The 25,214-nt window shown below is 40.5% G+C and overlaps 3 protein-coding genes across 7 annotated transcripts; 1 reads left to right on the top strand and 2 right to left on the bottom strand.

The window, feature by feature from the left end:
- Window positions 1-1,305: 1,305 nt before the first annotated feature.
- Window positions 1,306-10,562, top strand: sox10 (SRY-box transcription factor 10). Its single transcript, XM_044332429.1, has 4 exons — window positions 1,306-1,502; window positions 4,413-5,243; window positions 7,019-7,287; window positions 7,438-10,562. The coding sequence occupies exons 2-4, from the start codon at window positions 4,819-4,821 to the stop codon at window positions 8,226-8,228; spliced, it is 1,485 nt and encodes a 494-aa protein (XP_044188364.1). The 5' UTR covers window positions 1,306-1,502; window positions 4,413-4,818; the 3' UTR covers window positions 8,229-10,562.
- A 2,813-nt stretch (window positions 10,563-13,375) lies between these two features.
- polr2f (RNA polymerase II, I and III subunit F) lies at window positions 13,376-16,346 on the bottom strand. The gene is made up of 5 exons (XM_044332437.1): window positions 16,197-16,346; window positions 15,952-16,021; window positions 15,246-15,376; window positions 14,178-14,249; window positions 13,376-14,002 (listed from the first exon to the last, which is right to left on the bottom strand). The coding sequence occupies exons 1-5, from the start codon at window positions 16,214-16,216 to the stop codon at window positions 13,912-13,914; spliced, it is 384 nt and encodes a 127-aa protein (XP_044188372.1). The 5' UTR covers window positions 16,217-16,346; the 3' UTR covers window positions 13,376-13,911.
- Window positions 16,215-24,449, bottom strand: LOC122967660 (MICAL-like protein 1). Of its 5 annotated transcripts, XM_044332418.1 has the most exons (16): window positions 24,046-24,130; window positions 23,666-23,959; window positions 22,855-22,903; window positions 22,550-22,691; window positions 22,093-22,181; window positions 21,848-21,987; window positions 20,852-21,480; window positions 20,672-20,714; window positions 19,618-20,233; window positions 19,260-19,382; window positions 18,862-18,988; window positions 18,612-18,702; window positions 18,405-18,478; window positions 17,693-17,807; window positions 17,555-17,601; window positions 16,215-17,334 (listed from the first exon to the last, which is right to left on the bottom strand). In XM_044332418.1, the coding sequence occupies exons 2-16, from the start codon at window positions 23,806-23,808 to the stop codon at window positions 17,210-17,212; spliced, it is 2,553 nt and encodes an 850-aa protein (XP_044188353.1). In that variant the 5' UTR covers window positions 23,809-23,959; window positions 24,046-24,130; the 3' UTR covers window positions 16,215-17,209. The 5 variants fall into 5 exon arrangements, with proteins under 5 accessions (XP_044188353.1, XP_044188356.1, XP_044188354.1 ...); XM_044332421.1 differs by lacking the exon at window positions 23,666-23,959 and having other exon boundaries at window positions 24,046-24,449; XM_044332419.1 differs by lacking the exon at window positions 24,046-24,130 and having other exon boundaries at window positions 19,260-19,379; window positions 23,666-23,961.
- Window positions 24,450-25,214: the final 765 nt, after the last annotated feature.

Here is a 25,214-nt window from a genome sequence, read left to right as displayed (position 1 = left end):
GGATACAGGGGGTCATTGTTGTGAAGAACAGCGCTTGTGTTTGTATCCGTGGCGTCCCTCGTCTCTGATTTCTGCATTTTCTACCAAGACTGTTTGGTTTTAAACGCGCTCTGTGGCTCTCATTAAACTCACACAGGGTCATGAAGAGGCGCTCTGTCGGCTGCCGCACAATCTCTTCAGGGCCTTTGAATTTAGTTTACACCTGCGCTGTGGTAGTGAATATAAAAATGGATACGCCACTAAAAATATGACTCAGTCTTCAGTGGTGTATGAGTGTACTGTTTGCTCTCACTATTGAAATATTATACCCGCGTTTATTTTATTGTGATTTCGGGTATGTATTAATTTTACACCTTAAATGTTTATTTCAGCCTTAAAAAGAGGTTAAACGTGTTTTTATAAATGCTCAGTCAATAGATCATTTATCTATTTTATAGTTTTTAGGGGCATTAAAGTTCGTATAAAGCACCGCTGGCTGCTGCTTATTCGAGACCCAATCCAACATCATGGAGCGTGTTTAGTGAACTTGAGCCTCTGTCTCTCTGCCAGACGCAGTTTGTCTCAAGAAGTGACCAGATCTCTGATAAGAGTTTTTTTTCTCTTTAAATTTGTGGATCTGTCATCTGAAAACTGTGTTGCATATATGTGTTATTATACACGTTAGAACATTTTTCTAAGCTGATACAACATCAGTCAAATTGAAAGTTTTGTTCATGTAACATCTCTTGTCCACAAAACTCCTGACGCAGCGCACTTTATTTAATTTTGCAGTTAATTTTAAAATGCAGGAATTTATAGTGATGTTTTGGGTTGGTAGAGTTTTATTTTCAGCAGACCTGCTATCTGATGCTTCACGTAGCCTGTACTGTACGTGAGATGGACGTCTTGGTTTCTGAAATAATTACACCCAGACGAGGCCTGTATAATGTTTTATGTGTGAAGAGATACACGTCCATATGTAAAATCAACAGAGCAGGGTGCGTATGTACAAAATGAAAATATTTGTAGGCTGTAGCTCTTTGCGTAAAGTTTTGTGCTCATATTTACGCACGCGCTCTGTATTCATCCTCAGACTCATTTAGGACAAATACATTTTTTGAAACGTCATGACTTGCGTTATCTAAGTTTAAGAATAAGATAATCGAGAGAGAGAGAGAGAGAGAGAGAGAGAGAGAGAGGGAGTGTGTGTGTGTGTGTGTGTGTGTGTGTGTGTGTGTGTGAGTGAGAGAGAGAGAGAGAGAGAGAGAGAGAGAGAGAGAGAGACTAACCAACCAATCAGAGATCTCCGAGCTTCCATCCGTCCAAGACTTGTCCTCCCCAGTATTTTTTTTTTCTCTCAGCCTCATACAAGGAGCTCTTTAAGCCCGGGTACCGACACACAGAGCAGGCATTCATACTCGGGCAGCGCGAGCGAGGGGGCTGGGGAGCGAGCGTCACTTTGGAAACTCGGGAACTCACGGATTCTCGTGCTGAACCGGCGACCTCCTTTTCTCATTACTGAAGTAAGACGCTTAGCATTTCCAACTCTTTCCTCCATGCTGCTGGTGGCCGCTCTGACTCTGCGATTTGATTATTTCTTCTCGTCGGAATCATAGAGAAGAAGAGCTCAGAATTAGAGATGTAATCCTGCCTATGATATTTGTTAACATTGTCCCTGATAATTATTGACAGCTTTTTGGGGATTCGTGAGCTATGATGGTGGTTCTATAACTATTGGTCCGAAAAGACTGATTTGTTCATCCTGAAACTTTAATACTGTAATCTTTGGGACATTTCAGCCAACTGAGAATAGCGCTGCTACTAAAAGTCATTTCAGCACTAAAACAGATAAATAAGCTAGTCTTAATAACGTTTTTGATACTTTTGGATAAAGGTGATCATCACAAACATAAAAATCCATGTCATAGTAAATCTTGTAATGACAGTCCTGTGCAACAAGTGCTCCAGTTTTAATGCTAATGTTTGATTTCAGAGATTTCATTTTCATGTTGATCGTCATTGGTTTGGTCTTTTAATTCACCTTAACACTGATTTTAAAGTTTTGTGTTCAGTTAATTAAGGAGGCAGTAAAGCTTTTTCATAAAAAGAAAAGGAAACTGATCAAAAAGCTTATTGGGAGTTTTTGGAAATTGCAAGAGACTATGACACAACTATTTAAAAACTGATATTAAAGTAGCTTTAACCTTGGGAATTTGGTGCAGAAAGATACAAAGTATCGCCTGAAACTGTTTCTGATTTTTTTTTTTTTTTTGACATGTTCGCATATTTGGTTTAATTGCATCTTGATGCTGTTGGGTTATAATGTCCTGGTATTTACAGTTATTTTGGGCCGTGTGGATCCCATAAATACGAGCTAATTGAAAATCTAATTGGGAAAAAAACCCACAAAACAGAAAACACTAACAAACAAGCAAATTAAGGCCAACTCATTGGCAAGTCAAGCGTCGATAATGAGTTCACATAACCGAAATTCATTAAGCACAGTAAATGTGCTTAAAAATGTGAATCAATAACAAGCATGATTTGATGGGTGTGTCAGAAACAGTTTATATATTATCAGAAAATGCATCAAATGACATTTGCTGCTCCGGTCTGATGGGAATGATCTGTGCTGAGTTCATTATTCGCTTGTTTGTTCCTGATTTGAGGCGCAATCTGCCAAAGAAACAACATACTTAAGGCTATAATCAATGTGGTCAGTGACGAAAGGGAATTTTTACATCTCAATCAAGTGATTCTCGATCATTTTTTCATATGAGTGACATTATGAACAAGCAGCACGTAGTGCAGTAACAGGCGACACGTGCGCAATGAGGCATTTGGTGCTTTACGCGTGATGTTTACGTATTGTGTCTCTTCAGCAGGGACGCTTTAGATGACACCATGTAAAGTGGCCTTGCAGACCAGGTGGTAGGCGAATATCATTATTAATGCGCTTCGAACAGATGGTGAAGCTCTACATGCCTCTCTGCTGGGAATGGATCAGACGTTAATTAAAGCTGGTTTTTCGAAACACGTCAAACTTTTGATAAGAGCCACAAGACAAATAGCCTGTAATTTAACTCTGCGATCAGCTGACAAAGCCAGGTGGCATTTTAAAAAAGTATACTGACATCTATGGATCATCAGCAAATGGCCAACACATACATCGGCTGTATAAGTACACACTGATAGACTAGCCTATATTAGAGATGAATATACAGGCTATTACATTATAAAGGAAAGTATATTCATTCATAGCCTACATGCTTATTCGGCATCCTTATTTTAAATATTAAGTTAACGACAGAAAGTTGGGGAATTTTATGCTCAAATAACCTGAGTGTTTGTGTGGGTTGAAATGCTCCACTTCACCATGAAAACACAGACTGTCAAAATGACAACTTGTTTCATAATGTCACTAGACGTGGGCGAGTTGTCTAATTTTGCTGCAATATGATAGCCTGAAGAAGAAAACAAACCAGCGGACTGTGTGTTGCTGGTTCACAGGAAGTTCGCATATTTAGCACGTAAAGTTCGGGGCAGGGTGTTGATTTAATGGACAAAACAAGGACACATTTTGCTCCCACCGACAGACCTGCCCCCGCTTAACAACCAGACTGTGTCAATTCACACACGCGTACCGACACGCACGCACACGAGGTTTATATTTCCAGCGCCTGGCCATGTTTATCCAAGAGCTGCAGAGTATAAATCCAAGGTCTGTGCTACTGCGGCCTCATATCAACCCAACACTTTCTCTCCGGGGAGCTTGGAATAACTGTAAAACCTTTAACGGTAGCTTGTTTGGAGGGCGAGCCCCGGACCTGCAGAGAGACACTGCTTTATACAGGAGCTGGACCATGCACATAAACTTTAGAGTTACTTATCACTTAAAAGTGACTGGACTTGCAGACCAATGCCCACTCAAAGGATTAAAAAACTACAGTGGTTCCACTTTGCATTTTAACACCAGAAGCGCCAATCAGACTCTTTTTGTTTCTCATACAGATTTTGGAAATATAGGGTCATTTTATGTATATGTCCACAAAACTCGTGTCATTAAAAGGAATCAGGCTCTCATCATACTTGTGTTGCTGCTAATAGTGGAGACAATATGGGGAAATGGCTGCAGAGGGCCCACAAAAGTTGCAATAGGAGTGTTTCATTGAAAAAAAAATTCAGATTTTTGTACAAAACTGAAAGTTTTAAATGCACAAAATCAGTAGGAGATGATTTTGGAGCTTCAGTAGCACTCAAGTCCGATTCCCTCTTGTAATGTGGTCATCACATATCTGACAATTATTAACACTATATCACCAAATTATAGCATTTCTTCCCTAGAAATACAGTCAATAGGCCTACAGGTGTTTGTAGAGTATTTGTGGCCCATGAAAGGTGAAATGACGCTCCTCATCCCTCTGCTGTTTCAGGTCCGTGCTGTGGGATTTCAACCGCGGGACAAACGGAGGAGAGAGAGAAGGGGAAGTCAGGAGGGAAGTGAGACCGGGTGAGTTTGGCGCAGAGAGTTGTGCATCAGCAGGTAAACTGGGGTCCAAGGTGCGCACTGAGCCGCCTATGATACCAACAACACGGATGGAAAGAACTTTAATGTGGAACCCTCACAGAGTTTTGCAACGGAGGCTGAGAGTAGAGACAGACTGGCAGTTTATATTATAACTTAACCGAGGCCAGAGGGACAGATCAGACAGCAGTCAGCCGACACTCCGTGCATCACTGTAGGGATAAACAGGAACAGGGACCCGGCAGGTAGGCTACAGTTTATAGGAATAGATCTTGCATCCACTGCGCACCTGGGGGGCCTCTGCGTGTAGGAAGATGTCCAGAGAGGAGCAGAGCTTATCGGAGGTTGAGCTCAGTCCCGGGGTGTCGGACGACAGCCGCTCCCTATCACCGGGTCACTCCTCCGGTGCGCCTGGCGGGGGGGACTCGCCTCTCCACGGGCAGCAACAGCTGGCGGGTCTGGACGATGCGGCGGCCGGCTCCTCCATCAAATCCGATGATGAGGACGAGCGCTTCCCCGCAGGCATCCGTGAGGCGGTGAGCCAGGTGCTCAACTGCTACGACTGGACCCTCGTGCCCATGCCCGTGCGCGTGAACAGCGGAAACAAGAACAAGCCGCACGTGAAGAGGCCCATGAACGCCTTCATGGTGTGGGCGCAGGCGGCGCGGAGGAAACTGGCTGACCAACACCCGCACCTGCACAACGCGGAGCTCAGCAAGACCCTGGGGAAGCTGTGGAGGTGAGGAGGCCACTTCATGTTCAGTGATGATAGTCCACCTTCTGTCAAATGACTGACTGTAATGTTGTGATGATGCTCACACTCACAGTAGTCGTGAGATGTGATAGCAGGGGTGTTGATGGACTTTTAGAGCATTTAGGGGATAGTCCTTGGGTCTTAAGATGCTCTGTCAAGAGACAAAATTTAAAAATCAGAAAAAATTATCTACCTCTTGTAATTTTACATTATTTATCAAATTGGCACCTTACATAAAAAATATGTAAGGTAATATATAATAGGGTCAGTTTATTTTTAGGGTGTGGGTTTGGGGAAATAGCTTGGAATTAGTATAGGAAAGGCTCAGGTCATGTTCAGGCCTGAGAGTTTCAAGAATAAAAACAACTAGGTAAAACAATCCTGTTACTGTTCTGAATATAATTAACAAAAACGAGTCTTCTAAGGTTTGAATCAACTTCATCAGCTGATATATTGGCATCTACATAGGCCCACATAGGATGCAGAAGATGTTGAGTACTTAGATGGATTTTACAGATGTAACTGTTAACTACAGGTTGACATGCATACCTCACCTCTGTTTTATCATTTTAGATTCATAATATTGATATTTATGCAACAACCTTCTGCATTTCTTCCAGACCATTTGGTTTAAGTACATAGTTTGTATTTTCTTATGAACAAGGACGCAATTGTGTTCATGAGAAAACGCATTTCCTTATGAGCTGATCTGCAGCGATATGTTTTCTATAAAATGTATATGCTGTAAATTAGTTGTCAGGAGGCATATTGGCTGCCTGCATTTGGTCAAAGCTCACCAGCAGAGAAGCATTTGTATCTGTTTATCTGCTGTGAGTGAACCATGGTCACATGTTTCTGAATCCAGACAAATTCCATACACTGTTTAATTACTGGCCATAAATGGACTAAATAGCTCCTGAGGGAATAAGAGGTTGTTTTACTATTCAGCTCACAGATTTTCAGCATAAAAGTATTGCAAAAATGTTCCTTTATTTCAAAGAATTTAATATATCAAATTACCTTTCTACCACTTCCACTTAACTGAATACATTTGTTTTGAAATTGCTAATATTCTTGGGTCAACCAGAGTAAAGTGAGTTTTTATGATAGATAATATTTTACTATCTGATTGAATGGTTGAGCATTGGACAAGTTGTTAGTTCTCATACAGAACACTCACTATTGTCTGACAAGGTCAGAAAGGTTAAATTCATTAACCTTATAAAGACAGAACATTAATCAGATGAAGACTTGACCTTGGGCTCTGGCTTGATTGGTTAATTGGCCTGAAACAAGATGAGCTGGGAGGCTGAGGAAGGTCGGGAGTTTCTCATGCCATTCCTGCCAGCAGTAGTAATAAGGAGCTCAGTTTCATGTTTGCAGACAGGATGCATCTTTGGCTTGTATTATTTCATTACTGTCCAGCAGTAAAAGGCCCCTAGCAGGCATCACATTAGATGCAGCTGTGCAGATGTTGAGAATTAAGCTACCTGGAAAGTCAAAATAAATATTGACATTCTGCATAGTTATTAATATGTAGTGAGAATGGTCATTGAACTCTTCCAGAATATTGAGCCTTTCATAAGTTTTTTTCACTAGTATTAATGTTACTGTTAATGCATACACACATTTTTTGCATTATCATGTAGAATATATATTGCAGCATAAAACCAACAGTGTGGTCTTATTCTGACTGAGTGTTGAGATTTCTTCATACCTCAAATAAACCTGTCTACCAACTTATTTTCCTATCATCCAAGGCTTCTTAGTGAGGGCGACAAGCGACCCTTCATTGAGGAGGCAGAAAGGTTGAGGAAGCAGCATAAGAAGGACTATCCTGACTACAAATACCAGCCACGACGCCGCAAGAACGGAAAGCATGGTTCCGGGTCAGGAAGTGAGGCCGACGGCCATTCGGAGGGTGAGGTCAGCCAAAGCCAATCCCTCTACAAAGGCCTCCACCTAGATGTGGCCCACAGTGGGGGGGGCAGGTCCCCTCTGGCAGATGGGCACCACCCTCATGCTGCAGGTGGGCTGCAGGCTTCATCCCACCACCCCAATGATACTGTGTTAGATTAATCTGGATAGATGTGAACAGAGTGACACACAGATAGATAAATGTTTGTTAGTGTACAAAAGAAAAAGAGTCGTAACTACATGTTCTCTTGCATTTCTACAGGTCAGAGCCACAGTCCTCCCACACCTCCAACCACTCCCAAGACCGAGCCTCAGTCCGGGAAGGCAGGGGATGGAAAGAGGGAGGGGCCTGGGAACGGGGGTTCCCGTGGTACAATGGGAGCAGAGGGAAGTTCAGGTGCTCCAGGATCTGGGAAGCCTCACATCGACTTTGGTAATGTGGACATTGGTGAGATGAGCCACGAAGTGATGGCCAACATGGAGCCTTTTGATGTCAACGAGTTTGACCAGTACCTTCCTCCCAACGGGCACCCGGGGGTCGGGCAGAGTGTTGGGGCAGGAGTAGCTGTAACAGCTTCTCCAGCCTCTCCATACACCTACGGCATCTCCTCAGCTCTGGCAGCGGCCAGTGGACACTCAGCAGCCTGGCTCTCCAAGCAGCAGCAGCCGCAGCAACATCACAGCTCCCCTCTGGGCTCGGACCCCTCCAAGGCCCCAATCAAGAGCGAGGCCGGAGGTGCAGGTAGTCACTTTGCAGAGGCAGCCTCAGCAGGTTCCCATGTCACCTACGCCCCCCTCAGCCTTCCTCACTACAGTTCTGCCTTTCCCTCACTGGCTACCAGGGCTCAGTTTGCTGAATACGCTGACCACCAGGCTTCAGGGTCATACTACGCTCATTCGAGCCAGGCCTCAGGGTTGTACTCTGCCTTTTCTTATATGGGGCCCTCCCAGAGGCCCCTGTACACTGCCATCACTGACCCAGCCAGTGTACCGCAGTCTCACAGCCCCACACACTGGGAACAGCCCGTCTACACAACACTGTCGCGGCCATGACAGACAACTAGACCAGAGGGCACTGGTGCAGGTTCAGACCCAGGGAGCAGCAGCAGCAGCAACAACAGTGTTGGTGGTATCAGTGGTGAAAGTGGTCTGGGCCGGGGGGAGTGGGCAGGTGCTGGGGCAGGCGGCTGGGGAGGCAAGAGGGAAGAAACCCTGTTCTGTTCTTTCCCAGATGCAGAAATGCTGTCACAGCCCAAGGATGAGTTTGGAGCGTGGTGCTTTTGAAGCATGGTTGATTATTTGGGGCACACAGTGTAATAGTCAGAGAATGTATTACTTTGGTGGTGTAAAGGCAAAAAACACCCACCCGCCACCGCAGAGTTCCAGGTTAGATTCACAGCAGCAAAGCCTCTGATGCTCCAGACAACACAATTGGTGGTTCGTGGGTGGTAAGGGATCATGTCCCTATCAGTTTGGTGACTCCATGCGTATCACAGGAGGCACATTATAGTCTACACCCCTCTTCAACAGGCCAAAAGAGGGATCAGCAGCCAACAGGGACCATGGCACACACTGTGAATTAGGAACATCTAAATTGGGAATGTATTACTTCAAGATCAAAACCTTGATCGGTATTATGGAAGGTGTGACTGAGAGGGAGCCAAATTCATTCTGTATGAAATGTTTTGGGGGGGTGGTGGGGTGGAGGGGGGGGTTGTAACAGAAGAATGGAGTGTCAAAGTATTTGGCTGTGGCCCATTCACTTCTCAGGCAAGATGAACCTTTTATCAAACAGGTGTTAGTTTTGTATTGCTTTTTGCAAATCAATACAATAATTGATAACATTCTGTTGGTTTCAGAGGCACATTTGTCCCTATTTCAGTCAAATTATTGTGCTGTGTTCATTTAAAATGCCTTTTGTACACACAAAGAACATGCATGGAAGAAAAATGCCATAAAACCATGTTTAGTTGTTGTTAAGTGATGTGTATATTTAGTCAAAAAACAATTTTCATGCTGACTGACTATTATCAGGATAGCTTATACAATGTACTTGAAATTACACAGATATGAAATATTTGTAAAATGACCAAAGTTTTGAGACCAAAACTTTATACATAAAGAAGAGACTGATTTTATAGATGTTTCTCCCAACGTGACACTCAAAACTACCTTACATTATGTAGCTAATTAGTTTTAGTATCATAGCTTGTTAAAAATTACTTAAAAATGCATTGGTGGCAAACTTTTGCCTGTTTTCACAATGGCACTGATGAGTGTGATGATTTCAGTTAGTATTTGACGTATTCATGAAGAGCCTTCATGATAAAATCTATTTATACTTGGATAATCCCTTTTTCATTGACCAATGTTTCATAGAATACACAATAGAAGCTTTATCATTGTTTTAGCAATTTACTGTATCAATACTGTCAAATGAATTTTGCCTTATTATTATTATTATCTCCACTGAAAGTCTGCACCACTGCCTTTCCTTTTCATTTGTGTGTCATTCAAAATGTGTATATAGAACAGTATTCAATGTGAAATGTCACATCTTTTGATTGTAGGTGTGTTACTTTTTGAAAGCATCTTAGGACAGTTTAAATGTGGGAGATGCCAATATTAAGAAACAGATGCCATATATTGAGCAAGTAAAGCTTCCATGTAGGAGATAATACATTTTAACAGAGCCTAATACTAAATGTGCCTTATCCTTAATACCAGCTACTCACACATTAAACAGACAAGCAACAATCTGTATTTTATGTTAAATCCTGTTTGTGTCTTTTTTCCCATTTTTTAAACTTTTAACTAATCATTTTTTCATGTTTTTTTTGTCATTTCTCATCTCTTTTTGGTCTCTACTATGTTTCACCATGTAATTTCTGTCCCTCATCTCCTAAACATACCTGTATTTTAATTTGCTTATTCTCCATCTGCGGCAGTGGAAAAAAAAAAACCCACATTCATTTTATTTGCTTTGTTCTTATGTATATCACTCAAATATTCTTTATCACTTTTAGACACAAATCTGATCCATTTGCATGCAGCACTGCTTGTTTTACTGTGTGGTCCATCATTTAACCCTTTACCTCCAGCTCATTGTACATCTATTGCTATGTGTGAAGTATCTGTAATGAATTTTACATTTCTTATTTATATTTGTTTAATGTTTGTGTGCGCTGTTATTTGTCCTTCTCAATTATGAAGAACACTTTTGACTGTTACTGCCATTTTAGTATTTCATATTTTCCAGTCTTGTATAACTGTTGCCAGCAACAACACAACTTCTAAGCAACAACAGGAGTAAAAGCCTAAACATGTGATGATGACTAATGATCTTTTACTCTCACTTGAAATAAAGCTCTATTATTTCTGCTTTCACACAAGTCCGCCTCTTGAAACATCTTCACAACAGAACGCATGATGAAAATAATAAAACATAATACATCTCAATCTGAATAATAACTATAATGACAGATCGTTTTCGGGAACGCCCTAACTCATTTTCCCACAGAGTATATAAGTATTTCTATTGTTATGAACTTGAGAAAATATTCATTTTCTTGTTGTAAATTACACAAAACAACAAAAGCACATGTCTTCACGGCATCTAGTGACTCAACCGCTGCTCACATTCTCCACATAATCTGTTCAGCTAATGGATAATTCACTTCAGCTGGCTGGGACTCAGTGCACAGCTACAGCAATCCACAATTAACGAGCAAACCCTGTAGGACGTGAGTATGTGCAGACAGTGAATAAGACTGAGTTTGTGATGCAGCAGAAGTGTCAACAAATCCACATGAATGTACTGTTTGTAGGTGCTTAAAGCAACTGAAAGTTTCCTCTAACTGAACTACAACTAATTCAGCCCCAGATGGGGATACGACTGTTTATGCGTTCCTATATGCATATTTCAAGTTTGTTATAGTGCGTGTATGTGCGTGTGTTCCTGTTAAGCCTGACTCCTAATTCCCTCTCTTTAATCGGCTGTGTGATACTTTGGAAAGACAAAGAGGGCCATTGAAGGGGAGCTGGGGGGAGGAGGGAAACAGGGCAATGAGGGGAGCCTTGCCCATAACTGCCTGGCCTGTAGCTTCACCGGGATACAAAGGGACTCTCATACTCTCTGCACATAGACCCTGCAACCCCCTCCTCATCTCATCCCCCCACGCTCACTCCATCTACTGAAAAAAAAAATCCCCACCCCTCTCTTTTCAGGTTGGAGCTGTAATGGGATTAAAACATTCCAAAAGTTGAATAAGGTTAACCAGGGAGAAGACATAGGTACAATTATTTCTCTGTTTAAATGACTTTTGAGTAGCAGGGATGTCAACGCAGGTGTGAGCCAGACGCAGTAGACCCAGGAACAGGTAGAGATAGGATGTGCGGCTGATATGTGACCTTCACAGACAGTCACTGACAGGAATGGATCCAAATCATTGCTTTTTATGTGGAAGTGTTTGTTTCTGTTGAGCAGTACAGATTGATTCACCTCAGTAGTGCAAGACTGAATAATCATTAGAAGACCATGAAACTGGCATAAATGAAACAGAACCAACAGTTGGAAAAAGACAGATCAGACTCCAGTACTATAGTTGTATGATGACTGGCCCAAAACTAGTTGAACAGGAAGTGAATGAATCTCAGAAGGAGAGAGATAATGTGGGGGATAGAACAACAGAACTGGGAGTAAACAAAGACAGAAGACAGATGGAGTGGAGGGTAGAGACCGTATAAACAGTACCCTGAGCTGAGGTCCAACTGATGGCGGCCCCGCTGTGGCTGGTGAGTGTCACATGTGCATCCCTCTCTGGCCCATGAATGGAGTGCAGAGTCACCCTGAGGCGCTGTCTCCTCCAATCAAAAGACTCACAGATTAAAGCAGTTTTCAGGAAGTAATGACACATACAATAACAGACAACCAGAATAGAGCTGGCTTCTTCCTGATGACGTTTCAATGTTTGTGAGATAACAGAGAATACAGTTTATCTTCACCGCTGTAAGTTCTATAAGCTTCCACACTGTACACATCTACTTCAGAGGTTTCTATGTTGTCTGGTTTCTACTTCTATCAGTACTTTAAATACACGACATGCATACTGTATAATCCACCCATCCATCCACCAGAGGCTTAAGTATCATCATACAGCTTTTTCAACGACAAATCCACCAACATTCATCCTCACAAACTTTCAGCTCCCTCTATCTTCCAGCATTCACTGGCGCTGTGCAACAACCCATTTTCTCGAAACAATACAGCGACTGTCTGGCTGCTTTGTGTGTGCGTGTGTTGGCATGGGGGAGGAAAGGGCTGACACACAGAGCATCATGACAGTTACAACACTTCTTCAAAAGCTGCAAGAGTAAACCTGCTCCATCTCTTTGGACAGCAACAATAAAGGGGCACACGTTGAGGACAAGAATGTGTCACACTTCCATACTAGTTATCAATGACAGAAACACTTAAAAATAGCTGATAGCTCAAGCTTTTGTTGAAACTGTCAGAAGTGAGTGATCAACTTATCATTTTTTAAGTTGTGTGACTTGATTTTGGAAGTTTCCCTCTTGATTTTTATATTATTTTGCAGTTTGATGTGAGAAATCTGCCAGCAATCTGCCATTTATTTGGAAAACCTCATCAATAAAAATTGACTTTTTTAAGTAAACACATTCTGCTGGCATTCAACACGGTACAACTTGTGCAGCTGTCTTTGAATTTGTGATTTACAGCTGTTGATGCTTGAGCTTCAGTTGGAAACTGAAATTGAAGAACTGGAGATTATTTCATGTGACAGTCTCAAAAGATGGAACAGTTCACATATGTGATCCCTCACCAACAGCTGAAAGGAGGTTTGGCCAACATGAAGTGCTTTGTAACTGTTGTTTTTAAAAGTGCTATACAAATAAATATAGTTATTATTAACACTCTAAAACTAAGGTGTAAAAATGACCAATGACAGTCAATACAAAAACTGAACACTGTGAGCTTCACCAAACTGGTATCTATCAAAGGCCAGTTCATTTTAAGCCTTAATAATGATTAAGCAGCATGACACAACAGCACATTATAGCATAATTATTATGTCAAATTCCTTTTACGTGGATATTAACCAAAAGAGTGTACAGTGAAGTGACTTCTTACAGTTAGTTAGTTCTTACAGTTCTTAGTTAAGTAGTGTGAATGAGACATGTTCATTTATACAAAACAGTTTATTCAAACCAATATAACATTTCTTTGACACTCATTACCTTTTTTCTCAGAAACAACAAATGGAATAAAACACAAGACTAGCTTGAAAAACAAAACACATGTTTAACTAAAGTCACATTTCCCCCTTGTGGCTGTTATTTATAATGCAGCTGTCAAAACAGGAAGTACAGTAGATACTAACTTTGAATTTTACTCTAGTGGCATGGAGAGCTCCAATAACATAATGAGAGTGAAAACAGCACAAACCAGATTACAGGATTATAAACCTGCAAGAAACATACTGTTGTGATTTTCACAGGTCTTCAAAGTGTCTGTTCTGTACATTTCATGTATTCATGTTTCACCAGCTCACAGAGTCATCTGATCAGTTTGTGGATTAAGTCGAGGTATGAACAGGTGGGAGATAACTGCACCACTTTTGGGACTCTTCTGTGTTTGTGTACCCGACTGACCTGGTGCAATATTTGTGTGTGAACCAGCGTACACTGTTTTGTCAGTGCAGACTGGATAAGTTCTTTAATCGGTTATGATGAGCTCATCACATCCCCAGTCCTCATAACTGCCATCAGGAAGGTACCTGCGAATGATGATTGGGATCTTTCTGCCTCTGTTGGAGGCGACAAACAAAAGTAACAGTAAGGCACTGGGATGTACAGTGAAGCTCTTCATCATAAGAGTATTGACCTCCTCTTTAAACAATGGCAGAATGAAACTAAAGATGCAGTCATGATGTATCTTTCAAAAGAAATACAGATAATTCAAACTATATATTTATCACTTACTTGAGCTCCTTCATAGCTATCTGCAAGGGGTCTGTTTCTCCCTCCAGCTCCACCATGACTGGAGCGCACATCCTGTTAGAAACAAGTCAGCAGACAGACAGAGACATTAAACACTGAATTACAGTCCAATTGCAACTGGCAGAGTCTCACTAATTAAATTGCCTCCAAACATCCAAACTATCCTACGATACATTTAGGACTCAGTACTAATTACATTTCAGATATTGTTTTTGTCAAGCTTGTAAGAGCTTTAATGCACATTTTTTTATTGACATTTAGGCTGCATGACACTGACACACTTGAATATATATATTTTTTTAAAAACAAAAATCTCTATTTGTGTGTTCACATGCACTTAATTAACCAGGTTACTCAAGTTATTGAGATGTGTTTACTTGCACTGTAGTAACTGTAGTAAGTAAATATTTTATAAGCCTGGCTTTTAATTTTAGTTGTGTTGACAGAGGATGATGACTTCCAGCACTAAAGTGAGGGACTTTAATAGTCAAATGTTTAAGAGTCGGAAAAAAATCATTTTTGACTTCTGAGGGTACTCTGTGTTAGTTTCAGTTTTACTCGCACTTTGGATGGAATTCTTTTAAATATGAGGACACACAGCTCCATGTAATGCACTTTTCTTTCATTTAGCTGCTCCACGCTTAAGTTTTTCGTCATGCACATGTGTACATGTAAAAAGCTTTTGAGGCTGAAGGCCATTGAACGGCAAGTAATTAATTATTATGAGTGAATGCAATTACACTGCAAGTTGTTGCACACAACGTGAATTGTGTGCACAGTTGATTAAGTCCTGACTAATGTGAGAAGAATTGGATGACCAATTTTCAGCTAAGCGCATTTAATAGTGAAAAAATAATTTTCCTTTAGTTTGTAAATGTATTGTTTCCACCCAAATATATACAGGCCTACTAATGATGCAAGTATATTTAATAAATTTTAGTGTTCAGATGACAAATGGCCATTATATTGGCATTAGTAAACGCCACGTTTTACGTCATATCATGTCTGATAACAGTCAGAGCATCAACAACAGCACATGAAAACACTCACGCTATCTGGAGAGCTCGTGTTCCCAGCACTCTGGCTCTCTCATATTTGGTCATGTATGGTGTTGTGATCCTCTTCTGGTTGGCCTGCTGGCCCTCTCCTGCAGGTAGGATCTGCACGTTCTCCTGATCTTCCTGCTCACAACAGCAAAACAAACATGAACTAAGTTACATTATCACAGAGTAGCGGTGGAGACCCCAAATAGTTCAATGAATAAGCTTAAATAGCACATGGCTTGATAAATTAGACACACCCCAAAATCTGTTTTATTCCATTAACGTTAGATAAGCCAATGGTCTTGTAGTTATGATGCTGAAGTTAGCTTCCGATTGAGAGTTAAGGGGAAAGTTAAGGGAAACATAAAATAAAATAAAATATTTAGTGACTGATTCACCGTTTTTTCACCACTTACACTCAAAAGGCAAAAGCCTTAACATTGTTTAAACCCATTTCATTTTATTTTCTTAAGACATGACGAGTGTCAATATAGTGGGTTTTGATCTGGAGTCTGGATCTGGTTTAATGTGGTCTGGGTGGAGAAATATCAGTAAAATCGCTTTTTTGTGTTTTCATAAGCAAATTAAAGAATTCACAAATCTGAAAGTGGGTTCAGCCGCTAAATATCAATAATGTTCCCTTAACCCCGAATCGGAATCTAACTTCAGCGTCGTCTTATAGTTCATATTGAAGAGGCGGGCATTTCACTTACATCTTCCACGTTTTCCAGGTCATCTAATCCTTCATCCTCCTCGGCATCATCAAAATCTCCGTCATCGAAGCTACATATGGACAATAAACCAGTTATCACAAAGACTACAAAAGCAGAATAAAGGTTATAATCGTCAGCCCCGGTGGCTAACAGTTAGTTAGCTAACGCACGTTGTGTTGTTGTTGTCTCTAAATAACTGTTACGTATCGTAATATAATATCTTTAAGCTGTGTGTTGTCACTTACTTATCTTCGTTGTCTGACATATTTTGTTGTTACGTCTGTAAATGTCCCCTGAAGTCCACAAATTACTTTTCTCCCACAGATACTTTTTGTTGTCAACACCACCCCGCATGAACGTTGAGCGTCCAGCTTCCGGTGACTTGGTGCGCGCCGGAAAATATTCCGGGTGCTCAAGAGAAAAGGTTTTCTTTCGTTCCGCTTGTCCTGCAGCTTCATCAGAGGGTTTAGAAAAATTGAAACCAGTGTTTTTTAGTATAATACTATTTTGGTATGATCGGGTTTTAATTGTCACTTTCATAGTCGAGTTAGTTAAGAACACAGCCTTCAAATGATCAAGTATATCCAACACATTTAAAAGGTTATTTAGTTTATCTGGACTTAAAACCATAACAGAGTAAAGATGATGATACAGATAATGGAAATAATATGCTGACTACACTTGTATATGTGCAAAGTGAGGTGAATGTTCGTGTACTCATTTACAATAACATGATAATAAAAACACTCAAGACAGTTTTACCTGATTGACTGTATGATGAGTGTATTTAAATTGACCTTTTTCAGCAAACTCCACAACTAGCATCTAAAAAAAAGAGCTTCAAATAAAAGTTGTTTAATCATAGAATATACAAGTGTTCTCCATACAAAAGACATTACATTTTCCTAAATAAATATTTATTGTATACTTCAAATAGCACAAGTATGTAATAAAAACATACATACTGATTGCATGTAAAATATAGTGCAAGTAAAGAAATGTGGAGGAGAAAAAACTACATTGATACACTAAATCCTTTGCACTTTCCAAGACGAAACAATATTTCATCTTGTCTACGTTACTGAGCTGCTCTTCAACATGAACATAAACCCTTACTATTAACTTATAGCTCATATAATGATCTTCTCGTAGTAAAACAGTACTCTTTACACTTTTATCAAAGAGACGTATAACTCAGTTTGTTGTCTGTGAGTCTTTGTATCTGTATCTTCTATTCTTCAGCAGTCATGATAACACTTCAGCTCTTTTTGTCCATGGAGTCTTTAGCGCTTGCTGCATAATGGTTCAGCATCTTAAAAACTTTTGCTGGCTTGAACCTTCCTTTTGACTTCTTCATCTCTTTCAGTCCTTCTTTCTGGAACTCTGAAAAGAGAGATATTGCAAAAAAAGTAACACATGAGTCATCATTTCAAAAAGGCGATGCAAGCAAATATGAGTGCTTTGTGGAGCATTAATGTGTTCCACATAATCCTGGTCAGATGATAAGGCTAAATATGCTGTGCCTTCTTCATGAGCAGAGAAGAGAGTAAGACAGACACATAACACACAAAACTAAAGCAAAAATAAAAAATAATTTTCTCACCTTTGTTCTTCGTCATGTCCTCCCAAAGCTCATCTTCTTCTCTTTCCCTAATTAGAAAAACAAAGTTGCATTTCTAAATTTTAAACATAGAAATCTCTGAATATGAAAGCACCATGTGTTGTTTTATTTCCTGCACACCTCTGCCTGTCCTGATCCAAGCTGCTGATGATCTGGTTCCTCTGTTCGATGATGGCGACCAGCTCGTCCATCAGCTGCTGCTCTCGACTTCGATCCTCCTGACTCCAGTCACTCTCTGAATGTGAAGATGACAGTGTGTAACATTTAATGAAACAAAGCACCGCACACAGTCACAGTCATCACATTCAGGAAGCTGAGGTATCTTATCTATTTATCTCTTTGTGTAGAAAGCCAGTCTCAAGTCAGCAGCCAAACTCACCAAACTGAACTGAAAGTGAAATTGAATTTGCTTTTAGAAACATCTTCATTTATCATTATTTCTTCATTTAAGAGCCAATTGAAAACTCTCTTATATTCAGGTATGGTAATATCTTGTTTTATTATTTGCTTGTTTTGTCTGTCCATACATTTTGTTTACTACACCCTATAATTTTTCCTATAAATGTCATATACTGTGAGTGTAAACATGTTTAATTGTGTAGCTCTTTGTACCCATATCAGGGGAGTGCGTTGGTTTGGGGCAAAAATTATGGGCCAACTGACCCATTTATGATATGATTATAAAGGCCCTCCATTCAAAGATTATGGATCCCTGAATCATTCAGGATTATCCCCCTGTGATGTCACTGGCTCTCAAGATAAATGATTATAACTACTGTCAGATATGCAAGCTGAAAAAGTGGCAAAGTGATGCATGAAGTAACACACTGACCTGGTTTATTAAGGAGACATCTAAGCTCGTACTCCACATCTGCCTGTCTCTCCTCTAACTTCTGCTGCTTTGTCCTGAGAAAACAAACACAAAACATGTCTGCAAAGTTCAACAAACTTCCCATCGCAATGTTCAGGGAATGAATAATAAAAAAAGACATTAAACACATTATCAGAATAAATCCTAGTCCGGGTCAAGTCTACTTACAGATAAACCAGCTCTGTATCTCTGCGCACCAGCATATGTCTCTCATGGATAAGAGTGAACCAGTCCATCAGCATTTGTTCTTCCTCTTTGTCTGAAATAAGACAAGAATAAGAATAAGAAGGGCCGTTGAAATAGAAATATAATAATCTGTATTACACTGTTAGGATTTATGCACACTCCATTTACAATAAATGAGATTTTGTGACAGTGAATAATTTTGTCTAGAACCAACAGAAACAATTTAATGAACCATTCTTGCAGTCTCTCAGATTCCTCTCCAGTTCGACTCCTTTTTGTTCCAGTGCCTCCAGATGTTTATCCAGTTGTCCCATCTCCACCTGCAGGTCTTCTGTAGAAACATATTGGTCTGCCTGCACCTGTCAAACGACAAATTAGACTATAACTAAGGAATATCTCATTAACATCAATACTACTCATCATTTCAGCAAAACCAAGGATGAATTCACACCAGAACAATTTACATAAAATCCCTAATGACTGAACTTATTAACTCAACGATGAATCTAATCCCTCTTGTTCAGATCTTTGCTTTTTGGGCAGCAATGTGTCAAGATTTAGAATAATAAGCACATCAATTATCATATATATTGTTAGTTGCCTTTTGAGGTCTAAATCCAGCTGTAGTACCTTCCTTTTGATGAGTGGGAAGCCATATCCAGGAGCGGTGGGCCGTGAAGATGGGAGGGCCTGGAAAGTCTTTGATCTAGACATTGCAGGTTTTCGATCAAAAGGATTCTCTTTGCAGACCTGCTAAAGATGGAAAGAAAGTTGAGAATCGTAGAGGAGGTCATACTGTATGTGATCGTCTTGTTGAGTTAAAAAACCTGCTTAACCTGATATGTTTACATAGCATTAGCATTTCATAAAAACATCCTTTTCGGAGGAGTCATGTACTATGGTTATGAGTCTGTGAGTGCAGTTATACAAAGAAAGCATTCATATTACATTTCATTATTACTAGTTTAGCTTTAATCTATATTCATACCTTACTTTGAGATGATGTGACAGTTTCGTTCGCCTCTGTCAGGTCAGAAGGCACAACAGGACTTTGAGAGTGTTCAGATGTCATAGCTGGCACAGAATGGCTCCTGGGTAAAATACGACTCTGTGCTACGTCTGAAGTGGCATGCGGCCCTGATAAGGAGCCTCCTGAGTCTCCCTCCTCTGCAGTGACAGTTACTGCACCTCCACCAGCCTCTTTGAGATCTGGTGTCTTTAGTGGAATGAGTTTGTCCATTACATCATCAGCAGATGTAGATTTACTGGCAGTATTTTCAGCATCACTTGAGCTAAATGAAGCATCAGTGTTCACCGATTCATTTGTCAGATTACCACTGCTCTCTGATTGGCTAGCTGCCACTAAGGGCTTAGATTGGTCTTCAGCCTCTTCCTGAGTGTCCTCATCCACCTCGTCTGCAAACGGATTGGGAGGAGAGAGTTTGGGTCTGTACCACAACCCCCGTGGGTTAGAGACAGATTTGGATCGAGGGGAGGGTACCGGGGCCGGAGCAGGAGGCAGTTGTGTCCAGGGTCCAGGATGGACGATGGCCATCCATGGATGGTTGGTAATCACTTTAGGGCTGCCACTGGTTGGGCTGGTGCTACAAGGAGAAAGGGGAAAGACAATGAGTTGACTCCAGAAGCGAAAAAGTAGTTCTGAGGAAGTCTGTTATTATTTTATCTCATTTTAATTACACTACTATAACTCTAAATTGTTCTTTTTTTGCCATCAGGGCCCATAAACTGTGGACATTCCTGCCAGGAACAGGTAGGCTAGCTTATTTAGTATCATTACAGTAAAATCACACTATTTTATAAAGACACTTTTATGTGATGTTTTAGATATGGTCAACATCTAAATTCTGTATTATTTGTTAGATTTTGATTTTTAACCTTTTTTTCATAATTTGTATTCCCTTTTGTAAGACACCATGGGAATCCTGCATATAGGATATATTACATGTTTATATAACTGTTCTGATTATTGTCAAGATTTAATAAATTAGTAGCCATAGAACCAACAGTTTCTTTATACTTACATGTGAGATGAAATAGGTGATTTACTTTGACTGGATGAATTGCCTACACAGTCAAAAAGTCATGAAAGAGAAGAGACGGACATGAAGTTACCATCAACATAAGTATATATGTACTACAGACACCCTGAAGTCCTGAGAGGTGATACTGTGATACCGTAAAATAATATAGTGCCTATTTACCTGCAGCAGGAGAGCTGCTGGTAGTCTGCAAAGTTTTGGTCCTGGGTGCAGGAACAGGGACTACAGCAGAGTCCATCATTCGCCTGGGTGCAGGAACTGGCCGACTGTTTTCCTCTGTCACTCGTGCACATGGTGAAGAGAGCTCAGACAGCTCTTCAGTCTTTGTTGCTTCCTGCTGTACCTTGCTGTCTGTTGGAATGGGTGCAGGTCCAGCTTTTCCAGCTTCTTTGGCAGTCTTGTCTTTAACTCTGGGTGGGGGAGGATTAGGAGGTGCTGGCTTTACCTTACTCTTCATTACAACAGGTGAGTCTCTGTTTTCACTGTCTTTCACCGTTCTGCTCCTCTCCTGCTTTTCTCTTCGCTCCATCTCCGGTCTTCTATAACCCAGCCTGTCCTGTGACTCTGTTTTAACAGTGTAATGAGGGACGCTGGAGATAGTCAGTCCATCCAGAGATAAATATCCTGCCTGAAACTTACATTTGGGTGTATTCTCCGTAGATCCAATTTGCTGACAGAGGTCAACAGGAGTACTTTTACTGTCCGTTATATGGTGAGTACAGATCAAGGAGCCAGCATCCCTCCCCTTTGTGTAAGACCCTGCTAAAAGAGTGCTGTGGCACACTTTGCATCTGAAAGACAAAAATGTAGTATGACACAGTAAAAACATATTTAACACATTCACTATTAACAGTCAGAAGGTAATTCCATAACCAAATTCAATCATTTAACATTTAAAAAGATAAAACAGTCACCATAGTTGTCCTCTCAAGCTGTACAACCAATCACAGATGTGGACTTTTTCTTTTTCACACAGACGTAGTCAAATGTGAGCAAGGATGTCAAATATGGTAACAAGTGATCACTTGAGACACATTTGAGACGCATTCTTTTGTGTGACCTGCAGTCTGTTTCAGCCAGAAATTGATTATATCTGGATCCAAACAGTAATAGAAGCAGAAGAATAAGCTGCTGTTACCTCATGAACTGTGCCGTTACCTGAAACAGCTGCGATGGTAGACCTTTCCGTCGATCAGATGTCTCTGAATAAGGTGGACAGGTTTGAAACACAAATGACACACTGTGTGTGGTCTTGTGCTGGATAAATTATCTTCTCCGCTGGACAGATCAGTCGAGCTCTGAAAAGGGAAGAGAGACAAGTAACTAAGACTGCTAACCCAGTAGCAAAGGTGACTAAGTAACAGAAAAACGGGCGTGTGTTAAAAATGACGGTAAGTAATTACCTTCAGGGGTTTCAGACCAACAGGAGCTTTACTCTTTGTGAGATTGTCTAAGACAGCGATGTGTGATGACCTCAAACTGGCAAGACCTGCTGCAAAGTCAAGAGAGGACATGTAAATGGAGCAAAATTCGACAAATGAGAACTTTTAGATAGAAAAGTGCTATATGTGGGCTATGTGGGCTGTCTGAGGGTTACATTCACATGATGTGAAGGATAAGATAGATGCGAAACACTGTTCATAAAGCTCTTATCACGTAAAGCTAATTCCCTGAGGGGCAGGAATTTGTAGATCTTGTAAAGAGCCTCAAGCCTCAAGAACCAGTTAGTCTCCTTTTACAACCATGTACCATAATAAAGTGCCTTTGAACTAGACAATTAACCTCTGCTTGCTGATTTGCTACGAGTATCCGTGCATAGAGGGGCTGTAAGACAGTAAAGAGACTTCACACTCAACGCACCATAAGGCTTCCTGCTGAAGAAGTGGTAGTACTGGAAAAGATACGTGATGATGCTCAAACAATCAGGCACCTTGATGGAAACCATGTCCTGTGGGTCGAGCAGAGCAGGGATGCCCAGCTTTGTCTCTGCAACATCAAATGCCTACAGACCAGGAGAGATACACAAAGAATGAAGGTAGATGGCTGTAAAAGTGGAGCTGCATAAATACATATAGTATTTGGATTATTAATGTAAATAAACACCAAACACAGAGTTGCATGCTTGTATTGTGGCTTGTGTGCAAACGTAGATGGAAAAAACTCACCAGTTTGTTATTTTGATAAACATTATCTTTGGAGAGGGAGCTGAAATCTCTGGAGCAAAGTGAGGGAAACAGAAAGATTGATCAACTGATGATGAAAAGACGAAAATCACAAACTAACCAAATTAACCAGAGCGAGCTTGTGCGTACACGAGTAAAATGCAGTTCAAGATTAGATGAGATGATTTTAGTTCAGTGGTTTTCAAAGTGGGGTCATTGAGGGGGCTCCACAGGGTCCCCATCAAAAAGGGGAATCACTTATTTTCACTATAATTCCAGCAATAAGTGACACAATGACAGAATGTATGACTATTTTGGTCATGGGTTTCATACACTCTCTGTAATAAAACATCTAACGGCAAAAATCTTATCAGATGGGGGTCCATGGTCTAATTTGTGTCAGTTTAGGGGTCCTTGGCATGAAAAGGTTTGAGAAGGTAAAAACAAACCAAACTAATCCAATTAAATGGGACAAGAAAAGGTTAAGGAGAGAGACAGAGTGAGATTAAGCAGAGAGCAGATTAGTCCCAGGCACAGTGTGCAGGTTCTGCTCTGCTCCAGATTAAACAGCATGTTAGTCAAATCTGGAGCCGTCCCACTAAAGAAAACAATTAAATCTCTGGAAAGGACCCCAACAACAGTCAAGAACAGACATTGTGTTTATATTTCTTACACATTAAAATGTCCTAATCATGCAGCACACCTGCAGATCAGGCCACGCCACTCAGGAGATAATGCACTTCACTGTCCTTCTCCATCTGGCTGAGGATGAGTTTGAACAGCCAACACAGCTAGAGGAAACGGGTCTACTTACATCAAGTCAGGTCGGTGTTTGTGGATGATGGCACAAAATGCAAGTCCATCTCTGAATGAGGTTGACATGTTCTTTATTTCCACATTGGGGTAATTGGCACATGTGACGCGGCACCACTCTCTTAAAGCTTTCGGTGATGCCATTTCTTGTGTGAGATGAGACAGGAAGGCTGGGTGAACATGGCACTTTGTAGGTTAGATGAGATAAAATAAAGCTGAGCAAGTTTGGCTTTGTGGAGGAAACAGGAAACGAGCATCTGACTACTTCTTCAACATCTTTTGCTTTGCAGAAGACCTGCGGTCAAACGTGTGCAAGGAGTTGGTGACGCTGCAGGAAGGAAGCAAGTTATTATATTGACTTGTCAGACAAAACAAATGTACCCGCGCATGTAAAGCCACCTCACGTTGCTTCAGTGTTTCCACAACTTAAGTCTGTAACGGCTCCTCTCACTCACGGCAACAGTCACCACAAACCACCAACCAGCTTCTAAGTGTGGAGAACTGTCGTCCAAACATCTGCAGCCCTCCAACGATCATTGGTCGATTTGTTAGAAGGTGTAAATCTATTCAAAAATCCCGTCACTTGACGTTGTCCTTCTTGTTGTGCTCCACGTTCAGTGAAATGCACAATAGCTTCCGCTGGAGGGAGACGCAGAGCTGCTCTATAATTAGGCAGAGTCGGTTTCTGATTACAACTTTATTTCTCGGATGCAGTTTTTTTTTTTTAATCAAATTTGTATCGCAACTTCATTAAAACAGACCATGTATTGCCTCCCAGTTTGTGTTTTTTTTAAATATAATAAATGAACACGTCCTGATGTAAAAAAACCAAAAACAAACAAACAAAAAAAACCCCAACTTAAATACTAAATGCTACAACGCCATTCTCTCATAGATAAACTATACACAGTGTATATATCTAGATACTATATGACCTTTGAGTAGCAAATGAGTCATGTGAGGATGATGGGTTGTTTTTTTTTTTGTAAAGCTCAAGTGTGAAAATAGTAGTTCCGGTCAAACAGATTAAAATAAAACCTTAATTGGCAATCTACACCAGCACTAATTTATGCTCAAAAAGTTAATGCTCATAAACCAAAAGTAGCACACTTAAAGTAAGTGAATTTTATATGAAAACGTGATTATCTTGCCATGAGGTTGCAAGTTGATGGACACACAAAAGATGTTCTTTATTTCGGAGGGTAGAGTACTTCCGGTATTTTGTATCATTCTGTAAAGAATCCCTGATCATAGAAATTGTTGCTAGATTGGCTATTCCAATTACTATTTACACATTTAAATCTAATTTGTGAAAAAAGGCAATATTTGATTATTCATTTTGATTGATGATGTTGTTGATTTGGCAATTTAGACCCACAAACAAATTAACATCATAAATGTGGTAAAGTCATTCAATCACAAGATAGTGACATTTAATCCTTTGATTTCACGATTCACGACAGATTGCGTTCTTAATTGATCATATGCATTTAAAGCACATTTGCAAATTCACAAAAAAAGGCAGATCGTTTAAATCTTATAAAAATGTC

Source organism: Thunnus albacares, chromosome 17 (genome assembly GCF_914725855.1).
Source record: "Thunnus albacares chromosome 17, fThuAlb1.1, whole genome shotgun sequence".
In the NCBI taxonomy this organism is placed as follows: domain Eukaryota; kingdom Metazoa; phylum Chordata; class Actinopteri; order Scombriformes; family Scombridae; genus Thunnus; species Thunnus albacares.
This window is presented reverse-complemented; position numbering and strand designations above follow the sequence as displayed.

Bases quoted from the DNA above. Each gene is read 5' to 3' on its own strand.
- LOC122967660 (XM_044332418.1), bottom strand. From the start codon at position 23,808: ATGGCATCACCGAAAGCTTTAAGAGAGTGGTGCCGCGTCACATGTGCC. The intron at 18,479-18,611 runs GTAAGTAGACTT...TTGTTTTCTCAG, and splicing joins GATACAGAGCTGGTTTATCT to GACAAAGCAGCAGAAGTTAG. The intron at 17,808-18,404 runs GTCAGTGTGTTA...CTTCACATTCAG, and splicing joins ATGTCTCCTTAATAAACCAG to AGAGTGACTGGAGTCAGGAG.
- sox10 (XM_044332429.1), top strand. From the start codon at position 4,819: ATGTCCAGAGAGGAGCAGAGCTTATCGGAGGTTGAGCTCAGTCCCGGG. The intron at 5,244-7,018 runs GTGAGGAGGCCA...CTATCATCCAAG, and splicing joins ACCCTGGGGAAGCTGTGGAG to GCTTCTTAGTGAGGGCGACA. The intron at 7,288-7,437 runs GTGGGCTGCAGG...GCATTTCTACAG, and splicing joins GCACCACCCTCATGCTGCAG to GTCAGAGCCACAGTCCTCCC.
- polr2f (XM_044332437.1), bottom strand. From the start codon at position 16,216: ATGTCAGACAACGAAGATAA. The intron at 16,022-16,196 runs GTAAGTGACAAC...GTCCATATGTAG, and splicing joins ATGTCAGACAACGAAGATAA to CTTCGATGACGGAGATTTTG. The intron at 14,250-15,245 runs GTGAGTGTTTTC...TGTTTCTAACAG, and splicing joins ACACGAGCTCTCCAGATAGC to GATGTGCGCTCCAGTCATGG.